Raw genomic sequence first — 14883 nt, forward strand, 5'->3', positions numbered from 1 at the left:
AAGAATGGGATTTTCCTTGTATAAGAAATAGCTGGGCTAGTGAATTGCCCTGAATTGAGCCTTATGTGTATCTCTGTCTGTGGTCATTCAGTGTAATTCAGTGTAATGTTAATGCATCACATACTAATAATAGTCAAGCTCCTACAAATCGATTTTACTGATATGCATTTCCAATCTCACATCTGACCCTGCTGCTCTGGAGAAGTTAATTGCTTCAATACGTATAAAGATTTGAGAGCTGAATAAATTAACGTTGACATCTGCGTGCAGTAATATGACCCCATGCAACACCAAGGAGATCATTTCTGTGTTCCTTTCCGTCGCTGACCTCAAAGCCAGCCAGCTTTGTCATGTTCTTTGCTGGATTGATGGCAAGCTCTGCTCTTCATCTCCTTTGTCCACTGACTATCCCTAATACTACAAAAACTCTCAGCACATAGGTTCTTTCTTCAAAACCCGCTATTAGGGAAAAAAAAATGAGCTCAAGCCAAATGTGAATTTGACTCAAAAGGAATTAATTACACCTAATCTGCTTCAGTAAAACAGGTACTATTTTGCATGTCATGTTTTCACACATGACAGTGATTTCTTTGTTGTTACACACAAAAGAAATGTTCTGCTTGTATTCATAACGGTCTGGTGGTGCAAATGGCTTGTCCTACTTTAGGCACTGTGGTACAATGGAGGTACATTTTGTGTGGGGACACACAGGGAGGGGTGGGTGGGGAATGGTTTAGCCTTGAGTTCATTCTGTTGTCCATGTGGCTCTACATTTTGCCCTCTAGCATACAAAAGTTAATGTATACAGCTTTAATTGATTCTTTGTTGGTTATATTTAAAACAGCAAACCAACAACCCCCGGACATCAGAGGAGATTATGTCCACTGCCACGAATGCCTCTGTGCCTTAAGACCTTGAAGCTGGGAGATGTTGGCTCTAAGCCATCATATCACTGGCTCTTTAGATTTAATGCCTCAAGTATCTTCCATGCATACTGGATTTAGAATTCTTCGGACACCATGGACAAGACCCAAGCTTTGTTTTACCCACTTTCATATTCACAAAGCTGGTGTTACAGTTTTTTTTCTACACATCTCTTGGATGATGCTACAGTTTATAATGATATCACATTACATATAAATAAAAATGACAAGACCACTGCCTCTCTGGCTCTAATTTTTCCAGCTAACCTGTTTTAAAAGGCAAATCCTTCAAAGGGGTTTTAAATATGATGGCCAAATACTAAATATCATGCAGACAGAAAAAAGACCGTTTGGCTTCTTAGCTTGTTCTTGGACAAGGTTCGACTGAGGTTAGATTTACACTTTATTGTTTATATTTTAAAACAGTATGTTACTTTAAGGTTGAATGTGTTTGGTGGATGTTACCTCAGGTAAAAACTTACTGGAGTGTAAAATTCCCCAAATCCAATTAAGAGCAGGACAGAGTTGCTTTGTTAGCTCATACTCTGATATGGCAGCATCAAGGACTGTTTCACACCGAGTGGGGCCATAATGCATGGTGAATGTGTTATTATGAACAGGACAATTTTCTTCTAATGAAAACTGTAGCCCCACAAAATGCAGTCAGCTAATGAAATGCTTCTTGGCCTCGGAAATAATGCTAGGTTATGTTAATATAAAGGTAAGTATAAGCTTGTTAGCTGGCATGGTGATGTTTGCAGCTAAAGTAAGAGCAGAAAAACACACAGTTTAAACTTTTCTTTACACTTTTGCTGACCCTGGTTTTTGGAAAGGCTACATAAAGAGACACCCACTTAAAACTTTTTAAATGCTTGGTTAATAGAGCCTCAAGAACACATGGAAAATGTGAGGAGAAATCCAGAGCTTGACAGGCCTGCCGTGCCTTGCTACGGTTGCTAAGGTATCACTGGACAGTTGCTCTTTGGTGGAGGGGTTTAGCAAACGTTCAGTTCTTTCCATGAGATGACATGATGAAATAACAGCAGAAACATGTTTTGAGCAAGAGTTAATGCTTGTCAAAAGCCTTCAAAGAGAGGAGATTAACTGGACATCATTTTCAGTTCGTCCTCTGTGTGAATCACCACAGTTTTGAAAGGCTGTTATAATAGCTAACTGCTGAAGTACTGAGCTATTAAATGCAGTTGTATATTATAGGTTCTTTTTGGTTAATGAGAGACACAAGCTTCACAGGCCTGGAGGCAGCAATCTATTGGCCTAAAAAATTGCAAATTGTATAAACATTCTTATTTGTCAACTTTACACCCAAGTTCTAACAGTGACCCTTTGTTTCTTAAGTGAAGAGACCTTCAGTTACACTTGGGAAAGCGATCTAAATGCTTAACTCATTGATTGACAGGCTTGTAGAGGATTACCTGGAGTGGGCCAGGCTGGAGGCAGGGCTAGCTGACGGGGACAAAACTCTACCCGGTGAGGAATTTGGAGAGAGAGAGGAGCCCACAGTTTGCATCTGTCCTGAGGATGACAAGGAGCTCCTTTTTTCAGGAGGGGACCTGGGAGACAAAAGCGAGAAGGGAATAGCAGGAGTTAAAACATTTCAGATTCAGACTGTAACACCACACAATACACAATATATCAAGGGGCTGGACAACTTTCTGGAAGCAGATCTTTATTCAGCAAAGCCCTAATTTAAATTCATGCAAGTGGGAACTGTCCATTGCAACTTCCTTCAGTGGTAATTTGGGAATTAAGTGTCTTTCTCTCATATTAGTTTACTAAATTTTAAGATATCCCATTATTTTAGTAATAAATGTTTGGTATTTTACATTGGTTTAAGACTCAACACCCATCTGTGAAAGTGGTGATGCCCCTTTCTTGCCTTGACAGGTGTGATAATCAATATTTTCAGTGTTAAGATAAACACAGCTGTATGTGAAGACCCATGACTCTTCCTCTCACCACAGACTGATGACACCTGCTGTTAAGATTTACCTGGATCTTGAATGCCCCCTGGGCAGGCTGGAGCTGCTGCTGGGATGATAGCGCTCCCGCTCTCTCTCTTCACGTCTCCTCTCCGATGAGTTGCCCCTCCTGTCCCTTCTCCCCGGGGAGTGTGAACGGGATCTGGCCGGACAAGGAGGACAAAGACAGTGCGAGATGGGAAGAAGTCATTAAATTACAGAAGACACAGCTTGGAAGATGAGCTGATGCATTTGAAATGAAGAACAAGAACAGAAAAATGGATGAAAAGAGACAGATGAGATGACGACAGAGGCAACGTGCAAGAGAAAGAGTAACCAAGAGTACTTCCAAATAACTTAAAACCAAGAATAGCCAAAGAGGGCTTGTACAAGGTGAATGTGACACAAGTTACACTGAGGCAGAAAAGATAATCTAAGTACAGTGCAACTGGGCCAAGAGACAACATGAACTATAATTCTGTGAATTACTTTAATAAACATTATATCACACGGACTCCCAGTATGTAAATACTGTTTTTCTAAACAAGCCTGAAAAGAAAACAGTATTAAATATTAAAGGATAGTATAAGAGATTAATGCACTTCTCAGATTTCTTTCCACAAAGGGCACAGCTAAATTCATTTTCTCCCACTGGCTTGTATGCAGAGCATGGACGCCATTTACAAACATGAAATAGCCAGGATTAGAAAAGGAAATTATACCCCTTTTTTTCTAAAAACAAACCCAGATAGGAAAAGGCCAGCCAAGGTAATGTCAGCCTGTGCTGGGGTGGCAAAACAAAGCTGTCTGGTCAATACTGTTCACTTTAGCCTGACAGATAAACGGCACAAACAAAGCCGCCCAATCTCTACCTCTGATCACTTCCTCTCAACCCTTAACCTTTGCTTTAATTCTTTCTTCAGATGTTCTTTCTTATAAATCCTTTTATTCCTCCCTTTTTCCCTTTTCCTCATCTTTAGTACTACATTTCTTGCATTCAGATGGCAAATAGGGAAACAAGTGAAGGGACAGAAGGTTTTTGTTCATGCGGGTGCAGTGCACTATGCACTAAAGGTTCAGCTAAAGTGGAAAATAAAGCTGAGGATGATTAATCGTTATGTTCTCAGCCTGTCACATTACATGTCTCATACTTTAAACAGCTGCTGTACCAACCACAGATTACATCACTTTTTCATGATGGATGTAAATAACTATGCTATTGTGAATGTGGTCATACGGGACATCAAAAATGTGGGAGACAGCCTGTCAGCACTTTCCGCTGAAAGTTGTGAATGAGTACATGGCTGTGTCCACAATGTCTTACCGGGACCTGCGGGCTCTCCTGTAGGCACTGGGAAGGGAGTGTCTGCTCTTTGACCTTGACCTTGACCTCCTCTTGTGTTTTTTCTTCTTTTTCTCTTTGTCCCTGCCTTTGTTCCTGTCTCTATCTCTGTCTCTATCTCTATCTCTATCTCTGTCTCTGTCTCTATCTCTATCTCTATCTCTATCTCTGTCTCTGTCTCTGTCTCTATCTCTATCTCTATCTCTATCTCTATCTCTGTCTCTGTCTCTGTCTCTATCTCTGTCTCTGTCTCTGTCTCTGTCCCTGTCCCTGTCTCGGTCTCTGTCTTTTTCTCTGTCTCGGTCTGCTCCTCTGGAGGTAATGTGGGACGATGAGGAGGACGAACAGGACGGGGTTTCCCTGCTGCGATAGGCTCCTTGGCTCTCCATGGGGGGCCTTTGATCCTGAGGATATGCAGGTGGGGCACAGGACACTGGAGATGGCGCAAGGTCTGACAGAGCAGAAAGGGCTTCTTGCATCTAGAGACAATGGTAGAGAGGAGAAGACAAAAAGCAAAAACATCAGTGAAGGCACTGTTTTTATAAACACATGCTGGACCTTCTCTTTTTAATTGGTTTAAAGATAAAAAGAAAAGCAATAATGTATTGATTGAATTAAACAGCCAGTCTCGTTCTTTGACATTAGGGACATTGCACAAATCCCCAAACGCTTAATCGCTCTGTACATATGTGGACAATCAATATGGGGGCCTGTCCACTTAAGGAGATGCAGGGGATGCAGAAGGTTGACTGTATATGGAGATTAGAGTGTGGTGATTTCTGCAAAAAAAAAACCAAAAAAACATGCCCATCCTCATTATGTTACAGAATAATGCAACTCAGAAGATAATGAACACACAGTTTGCTCGATAACTCGATAATCACCATGTGATTTCTATTAGCCTGACAGTAACAGACAACACACTGACTCAGGTGCTCCCTGTATTTGACAAATATAAATATTTATCATCACATATTTCCAAACTTTGGTATGGATCATTTAACATAAATTAATCATTATCTATGCTTGATTTCTTCTCAATACAGCGTAGTAAACATGTAGCTAGAATAACAGAAGGTGGTGGAAAACATGTACATCAGAAGATTTTTTTTTTTAACTAATCATGCATGCACTAAAAGGGGCATGGGACTGTAAGTGGATGGCTCAGGCAAAGTCAAAGTCCCTTGCTCTCTTGGGAAATTATTACTCGTATTCTTCCCTTACTCAGCTGATTAAAAGATGGTGTGGGTTACACAACACAGTGCAGCCCTCTGGCAACACACTGAGTTACAACTGTCAGCTGCAAAGTGCGTTTAATTACCCCAATGTGGGTCTGTCTGTTCATATTAGATTGGTCTGCTGCTGGATTCACACTGAAAAGATGGCTTCAGTCCATCAGTGGATTAAACATGATGCTTCTAAGGTCAGACTTCATCTTCCAGAGTCAGGCCTTATATTGCTCCTGGGGCCACCTATGTTATATATGTATACATTCAGGGTACTATAATGGTGTTTGGATAAAGACAAACATCAAATGGCATAATTTAAATGCTACTACTGACATAAATGGTATCACTGCTCAGGTGATGAGTGATGGAAGCCATGGAAGGAAAAGTTTGGTTGTGTTTGCGTGTGTCATATTCTGGCTCAAATAAAGCTGAACTGTCCTACTTCAACCTAATAAAAAGTGAACTGTTCTCTCTTGCTCACTTCAATCTCTTGGATAACTCACTCTAACCCATCTGCTAAAATTTGTACAAAATGGGTGGAGCATAAAAAGAGAGGGAGGGAGGAACAGAAGAAAATACAGAGGGAAAGTTTGATGATGAAAGAAGATGAAAGAAGGTGGCAAATGAGGTAAAGGAGTAGAGGCAGGAAAGAAATAAGAGAAAGTGCTCACGACAGACGACAATCAATAAGTATCTAAAAACTGGCAGGGAAGTAGAGAAAGGAATAATATTTATTACACCTTTCTGTTTACACACTATCTGGTGTCTGGGCTGAGGGAGAGATAATGAAATGATAGGAAACAAGGTTTGGTTTAAAATTAGGATTGACATATGGGAAGCTTATCCCAACACCGGGCCCAGAGAATGTGTGCCCTCCTCACACCTGCTCTGGCAAGATATGGAGAGGGGAGTGGGAGAGGAGGAGGCAGGAGAATTCAGGGCAATCTTGAAGCTGAAAATACAGACATTTATGTATTGTTAAGGTGGTAGCCTAAAGCCCCTTTCAGACATCCGTCTCGTTATATAAAAGGGATGTAATTTTACAGGGTTGGTCTCATGCGCCTGTGTCACTTCAATCAGCAATCTTACTGGGTCGGACTTAGTAACATTCCCGTAACACTTTCACCATGGCACAAATCTGAAGTGGGTGCCATCAGACAAACATAAAGGCTGCAGCAACACGAAGTTTAAATATATTAAACAGAGATTAAACAGACATAATTTTGACCTGATTAAAACACAGTAATAAATAAATATCTATCACTTAATAAGCATCTCCAATACTAATAGAAAAAAAATCAAATTAGTCTTATAAATTATGACTGAATGAGTCAATTTTACACTGTTAAGGAACTTCCTCTCATGTCTGATAAGTACTCTATTTTACTCTCCAGCGCTCAATATTTCCTGTTTTCTTTTAGCCAAGGACATGGAATGAAGTATCATGAAAACACTTTGCCTACAGGATGAGAGCAAACAGGAATAAATGACTTCACTTCTTTTCATTCTACGTTTGTGAGGTGTTGCACAATATAAAATAGGCCAAGCAGCAGAAATCTCTAATGAATGAGGAAATTAATGAGTAAATTTATTAGCAGATTCACTGTGAGAAACAGGTGAGCCCCCCCCCCCGCTCACAATAGTCATTAATTACGGCTTCAACTGCAAAATAAGTTTTAAAATCCATCACAGCCTGTGAAAGAACTGAGAACACGCTTTCAGACACCCTCGTATCATTACTCTGCAGTTAATTGTTCTTCTCAGCAGGCACACCGCTCCCCGCCCCAGTATTGTGGCTCTTACCGTAACTGTCCTGTCATGTCTGAATGAGCCCGAAAAAAATATTTATGTTGAAGTCACCAGTGTCTAACTGACAACAAAAACTTGCTTTTAACTATATATAAATTCAGTCGTCCATGTATGAAAAGGGATTAAACTTGTGCCAAACTGACAAACTGTTGGTCTGATGTAAACACCATGGCAGCAGTTTACAAACCCTGAGGTGCACTGGTCCTGCGCCACCTCCACCATAACACGATGAGCCACAATGTCCCAAGAAACAGCTAAGTTACAGAATCACAACACTAAAAGAATCACTTACAAAAACAAAGAGGCCTCAGCCTGTGCAGCTTATTCAGCGGGTTTTGTTTACTCATGACAGCTTACACCGGCTACCGCAGTGCTGTCGCATTAACAACACGATGAGCTCTATGGGAAACATGAAGAGCTTACATCAACAGATCCAAGGCAGCACATGGCACCAGCATTCACACCTGTCCTCAAACCCATCTAGAGTGTGGACCTGCAATATTGTTTCTTGGCCTTCTAAAGTACAGCGCTGACTTCCAGAACGCCGCTGCCTGCGTATTCACTGCAACTGGAGGTTTTAATCACCTTAAAGCCAATCTGAGCTCCCTGAGCTCCCTGCACTTGCTCCAAATTTAGGTAACATTTGGTCTTCAAAGTGATTCATCTAGTGAACAAATCATTATGCTTGCACTGTCTTATTTATCCGACTTCAACATTGATTCTGTACTCCCCCGTGCCCTCTGATAGCAGAATGCTCATTATCTTACTATCCCTAGAATCAAGGAATTAACCACTCAGCTCCCCCATATCTCAACCTGACCGCTGGAAACCTTCAGGGCAAACTCAAAAACCTACTCACTCTAGCAGTTATATGCAAAATTCTGGTACCAACAGTCAAGTGTATGTTCTATAGTGGGTCACAGATAGCACCACGTTACTGTCAACTGTGTGACCGTATACATACTGCACTCCCACCTGACCTGGAAGAGGGTCCCTTTTTAACATGGACTGTCTAGTGTCAACCTATTGACAGTGTTGATTACATTGAGATGCTTTTCTTTCCCTCACAGTGCCTTGCAGACTGAATAACCAAGTTCACAATGCAACAAAGTTCTAACTTTGAATACATTCAACTACAGCATCCATTTATTCATCAGTAGGCTAACAACCTGAATGTTGGTAGTTCCATCAGGATATGTACGCTCTCATGGCCACTACATAAGTCATCTGGAGAAGAGTGGCAGAGCTGGGGCAATAGTGACAGGAGCCTGCCCACTGCCACCTGGCCCAACGGGCAATAGGCCAGTTCACCACGCATCAGTTGGGCTGACGTGAGTAGCTGACACGCAACATCCATCAAATGAAAAGGCAATCTACACATCAAATGACCACTCAGTCTTATTTACATTATAAAGTATTTTTGTCTGTGTTTAATACGACAGAAAAAAAGCTTTTAAAATCTGTATTACTGCAGCAACCCTATGAAATTTTACAAAGGAGAATTTTAAAATGGACATGCCCTGTATTATCTCCGGGACACCAAAATAGAGAACAGGGAAGCTGGTGGATAGAAGAAAGGCATTTTTATCTTATTTGATTTTTTACTTTCATTATTAGGAGCCACATTGGTTGATTTGGTGGTTAGCTTTACACCTCCACAATGTGTGCTATGAGCATTATAGTGTATACATCAACCTTGGCTTGGTCAAATGTATAGTCTTCTTACAGTTACTGAAATGCGATAAGCATTTTCAAATCACATTAAAATATACCCTACAGACAAGACAAAAGGAGTCACTGCTGAAAGGTGTTTCCTTCAACTTTACCAGCTTGTCCAGGAGCCCAGTCCAGATGTATGATATATAGATAAATGCAGTAGCTCAAAATTGTTTTTAAATGTTGAACAGTTGCCAACTCGCAGGATCAGTCCTTCTTCTTATTTACAACACCGCATTATGGGTCAAGGAAAATATGCTAGGCTTCATTATCTGTGGCAACAGCATACAAATCCCACCTCTTTCTCATGCGATGACTGACTGACACTGCTGTCACACTCCAGCAGTAAGGCTGTCTGTACATGAAAAGCAGTCTAAATTGAGCTTGCCATTGAGTTAACAACAGAGGCAACTCAACAGCAACAGCTCAATAAAAAAAATGTGATATGGTTTATTGGCTCGATATACAAGACTTTTAAAGGGGCAATATGTTTTAGTTTAAAATGTTCAAAAAATAATTAAGATTATGAACAGAATGTGAAGATATAACAGTTCTGACATTATGTTAAAGACGTGTGTAGTGTTGCTGGTTATCTGCTAACCAGGTAGCTCCAACCAATCCTGACTCATAACACCACTTGGTACCTCAAGAGGCGACAGTGAGTCACAGTAGCATCCAGTTTGCCCTCAGTCCAACATGAGAGGATGAAGAAGTAGTGACTGCAAGTAGCCTATAAACCTGTGGTGCAGTCATCCTCTATCTGCCATAGTCCTCTGCTCTTCCCTCAAGCTCAGCCATAGATGCTGGTGCTCTCCCTCACATTCCTTGACCCCTTGTGGTTCATCCTCTACTCTTGGCACCACTACATCTTCCCTGACTGTCTGACTAAGCAGACTGGGTGTGAAATCATCGCCGTCAGTCTAACAATAACCAAAGAAAACAGCCTACTGCTTACATAATCAGATTGCAAGGTACATCAGTGTGGAAAACAAACTGGGATTCGTTCCAGTAGGCCCAACGGTCAGTGTGATTAGGCCACAAGGAAAGGGGAGGGAGGAGGAGGAGAGACCAAAGACGGGTGGACACCCCAACTTTCTGGTAATATGCTGCCCCCTGTTTGTTTGGAGTTTCACTTCTATGTTACTGACATATCTGACGATATTCCCTCAGCAACCAGATATTCATTTCTTAATGATCTCTCAATGTATTATTGTATGGTTATGATTACCTGAACTGAACTGAACTGAAGACTGCTATCAGTACAGCCACACACACATGCACGCACACACTCACGGACGCACACACACACACAGGTAACAACACAATTGTAGGTGCCTATGATTTCATTTGCACATGGTCAATAAAAAAAAAATCACAGGATTAAAAAACAATCAAGAAAACACTGCATGCCATCTGGTGTCAACATGTTTAAAATCCTCCTTTACTATAGTGTTACTGAACCAACTGTAGAAGATTTGATTTTCATTTACTGAATCTCTTTGACCAAATATTCGACCACAATTCAACTCAGGAAAAAAAAATAAGGGGCCAAAAAGAGAAAGAAGAGCTAAAAAAATCTGCCACTGACCTCAGCCCTCAGAGTGGACAGGTCTGGCCAGGAGTGTGAACTTAAAACTGTCTGATGCAGCAAGCTCTGTTCCAATTGTAATAGAGAAAACTTGTGCTTATGCTGATGCATTAATGGGTGTAATTTTCTATGTTGTATAACCCAACTCCATTAAAAAAAAAAAAGAAAAAAAAATCCCAATTCCAGCCTAATCAGTTATATTACATTCAAGGATTTTAGAACAAAATGTGGTTGAATGTAGCTGTAAAAAAGTACAGGTTTACACTGGAAAATCAGGAAGATAATGGCCCTGAGAGCCTTGACAAAAAAAAAACTTAATTATTAATGCTGGCTAAACATTAAATGGCATAAAATAACTTATTCAATAAACACAAACGAGCAATCAATTGAAGACCAGTCTACATGAAGTTAACTCAATATACACAGCAGAAAATATATGCACAACCATCTTCTCTGCTCTATAATCCAGATAATGCAGTGACATTTTCACTACAATTTGCAGCTTGGCCTAACATCTTGGAAATGCAGACCTTGCAGACACAGTATCTTTCCTCTGATACCATTTGCTAGTCTAATTTTTATTCAAACAATAAGCTGCAGTTAGGCCAGTAAAATGACTCTCAGTGACCCTTTTTGCCCCTGATTTCAGACGACAAAGTAAAACAGCAGCAAGAATGAGTCTTCCTTTACACAATATTTGTAATTTTTAGAGGTCCAAATTGATTTCACCCTTTACTGTTTACTGTCCCCAAAGTTTAATCTAGAGTGCAGCTGTTTGGTATTGTCTCAAGAGAGCATAGCGTACAACCCTTTAATGGTAGTAATGGAAATACTTATGATGTTGGACCAATATTCTGGATACAATTCTACAATAACAAACAGTGACCTTTTTTTTTTTATCAACCAATTACCTACCTCAAGCTGTGCAGATGAGTCTAGCTCAACTCTCTTGGCCTCAGGCTCGCCGGCGAAGGGGCCACGGAGGGTCTGTAGGAAGAGCGCTGCCTTCCTCTTCCTCTCAGCCTGTAGCTGTTTCTCCTTGGACTCCTTAGATGCCTGGGCCAGCTTCTCCCTGGCTGCAGCTGCTAGACGATCCTCCAGTTTCTGCTTGGCTAAGGGCAAGGAGATGAGAGTGTGTAAACAGGAGAGGGATGGTTGGATGAAGATGAAAAAAAAATCATAGTTTTTGTCCCTTTTTTGTTTTTACTGCTAGATATGTTTTTTGTTCCTATACTAAATGGCGTTCGGGGAGGAGAAAAGGACAGACAAAAGGAGGGAAAGCATAATTGTGTTTTGCTTTTCAGCTGACCGTTTTTTTCCTGGCCATGTGTAGATGGTCCTAGGAAAGAAACTAATTAAAAAGAGAAGAGAAGGTGAGGAGAGGGAGAAAAGACATATGGAAACTCAAAGAGAGAAGCATGGGGGTGTAAGAGACAAAAAAAAAAACATCACCGATACAAACAGGACAAAAATGACAAGAGTAATCTTCCACTCTTGCTGTCATTGTCTAAATGTCTAAATAAAATGATAACTGGCAGTTTTCTGAGTAGCTTTACAAAGTTCCTGGTCCAAATGATAAGGCCTGACTGAGTCTCTGGTGGTACATAATTCCATGCAATTCAAGGTTTATACAGAAAAAAGCTACGTAGGAGGGAACATGTGGGTGGAGAAGAGGAAACAGACATCTCCGTGACAATGGGGGTGGAAAATATGCACGGTTTTTGAGAGATGAGCAAAGGATATGAAGTGACGGAGATGGGCAGGGGATAGATAGGTGGGGAGAGCACAGATATGAGGTGGGGCACACAGAGCAATAGGATGAGTGAGGCAGAGAAGACAAGACAAGACAGTGAAGTATAGAGCAAATGCTCGTGGAAAACAAGTTGTTTAAGTTATGCAACCACTGGGGCTACTGTTATCTCTTCATGGTTAAAAATAGGCCGGCTGCCGAGGCAAATCATATTTGAGTACAGTGTGAACAACAGCCAAGTGGAGCAGAATCCATCTGTACCCCAGACAGTGACACAAAACACAATCCTGTACAGACTCATTTGACACAACTTATCATGAAGGACAATCTTGACGTACTTTCATGCCCAGTAGGTTTATACAGTAAACAACTTAAAGTATATATCATTTTCCATTTAATATGAAACATGTTGGAAAATATTACGTTTTACACGGCAAAAACCACTCTCTGGTTCCAGCTTCTCAAAAGTGAGAAGTTGCTGCTTTTCTCTGTTTTACATCATTGCATTTTAGTCAACTAAAGATTAAACAATTAAACAACTAAGGATAAGTCACTAAAAAACTGATAAGGAAAGTAAGAATCAGTTGCAGCCTAAAATATGGATTTACACAGCAAACAAAACTCTAATTCTTTGTAAGACCTTCAATAAATGGACTGCACTACTTTAGAGAAAGTATTATCTATATTTACTGTATATTTAACATCATCTCCACATTTAATGAAAATATAGTTTCAGTATTTTCTAGAAAGTTTTCCACCTCCACTATTAAACATCCACATCCACTGAGAAATGTTTGCAGCCTAAACGATTCATGTACTTATCACTGGAAACCACATTTAGTGTGTGTGGCTGTTTTCCAGCCCATCAATACAGATTAGTGTTCTGCTGTCTGCCACTGATTCTCCTGCTATCTGATCAAGTTAGGCTTGCTGACTGACAGCCACTTTGCCACACAGCAAAGCCAATTCAGTCAGCTATTTATTAGGCTTTTCCAGCCTCTTTCTCTGGCCGTCTATTAGCTCTGGGAGAGACCATTACACTCTAACCATCCACTGAACCTCAACGGGGACCTGTCAGGCCCCCTGATGCTGAAAAGTAGCACATTTGTCTTTGACTGTCTTGTCTGTCCATCTTTTCAGACTCTATTTAGCAGCTGTCTTTCTGGTCTAAAGTACAGAGCTACACTTTTGCTCTGTCCTTCTAGAGCTCATGAAATGGTGAATTCAGCATCTTTAAAGACCTCCAATGTCTTGAGCATATTTGGCTGAACAACTGATTGAAGGACCGGCACCTCAACCACGTGTCTCTGACAAGCAACCTTGTGCTAATTAATCAGTAGTGCAGTCTGTTAAGTAACAGGAGGAAATACCACCACCTCAAGCACAAACACTGAGATAGACATTTAACATTTAAAAGCTCTTGCAGGTTTTTGCTTACTGGAGATGGCCCTTTCAAATCCACAGCACAAAAAATAACTATTACTTGCTATAAATAATTGCAGACTTCTGACAATGTCACTTACCTTTTATGAGATCTAAGATGTGAGATTTTACGGCACCGAAAGTTTTTTTCTTTTGTGTCATTTTTTTTCTTCAAAAGTTTAAATGCAATTTGGCAAACTTAATTAGCCATCCAGCCAAACAGCCACTGACTATTGTAAGATAATTTCAGCTGCATATGGCACAATTAATTACACATATACTACATAATAAAGCATTGGCATGCTTTCTAGCAATAAAATAATACATCCCAAAGGGAGGCTTTGAGAGGCAGACATCTCAAGGCTTCCTCAAGTAATCACTGAGTCATTAGTACTGACCAATTCACAGATACATAATGATGGTTATTTTGAGAGATGACAGTACAACTCAATGCTTTTTACACATCCGATAAAAAAGGCTTTTGTGTTTGCTTAAGAAGTCTGGTCAAATGGATTATTGATATTGCCAATTATGACGGCTGGTTGTGAGCGTTTGATTGACAGAGATGTGAAAATGTCTTTTTGCAACATCAGTTTATATTTCAGCTACGCTGTGATCACTCAGAGAGGCAGGCAGGGGAAGGTGAAGCTGCCCGATTTTTTGAAGCTAAGAGGGAGCAGTTTTTGGAGCAGATTTTGGAGGGTGTAAAAGTATAATATGCAACGAATCAACCTCACGTACAACAGCTTCCAGCTTCCAGTAAAAAGGCTATTGATTTTGAAATTAATAGACAGAGATACATAAGAATATATTACGAATTTGGAGAAGTGGATCTAACCTTGAAAATGAAGTGGCATTTTTTTCAAAGTCCCTTATGCAGGAAGTACCTGTAAAAATGGTTAAGATGCTCAACTAAGATAACTTCGTTATTCGCTATCTGTTACTATTTTTAAATGGTATCATTCCTAAAAATCCTTATCAGAGGATGCAGAGAGTAAACCTCTTGCAGGATAAAGGGTGTTTTTGCGTGTGTATGCATTCTGATGTGGACAAATAAGGCTGCACACTTGTTTTTTATTGTAAAGTCACTGAGGCATTAGTTTAGGAAAAACTGAAGAGACCTAT

The 14883-nt window shown here is 40.4% G+C and overlaps 1 protein-coding gene across 4 annotated transcripts in view; it reads right to left on the minus strand.

The window, feature by feature from the left end:
* Positions 1 to 14883, minus strand: part of LOC121195327 (splicing factor SWAP) — a 53462-nt gene that overhangs the window by 9310 nt on the left and 29269 nt on the right. For all 4 annotated transcript variants that reach the window (XM_041058738.1, XM_041058737.1, XM_041058739.1 and 1 more), the window contains 4 exons: positions 11502 to 11698; positions 4227 to 4723; positions 2934 to 3065; positions 2357 to 2494 (listed from right to left, as the gene is read on the minus strand). In XM_041058738.1, the coding sequence (XP_040914672.1) occupies positions 2357 to 2494; positions 2934 to 3065; positions 4227 to 4723; positions 11502 to 11698 (964 nt within the window). The remainder of the gene's footprint in view (positions 1 to 2356; positions 2495 to 2933; positions 3066 to 4226; positions 4724 to 11501; positions 11699 to 14883) is intronic.

The sequence above is a fragment of the Toxotes jaculatrix genome, chromosome 16 (genome assembly GCF_017976425.1).
Source record: "Toxotes jaculatrix isolate fToxJac2 chromosome 16, fToxJac2.pri, whole genome shotgun sequence".
In the NCBI taxonomy this organism is placed as follows: Eukaryota; Metazoa; Chordata; class Actinopteri; family Toxotidae; genus Toxotes; species Toxotes jaculatrix.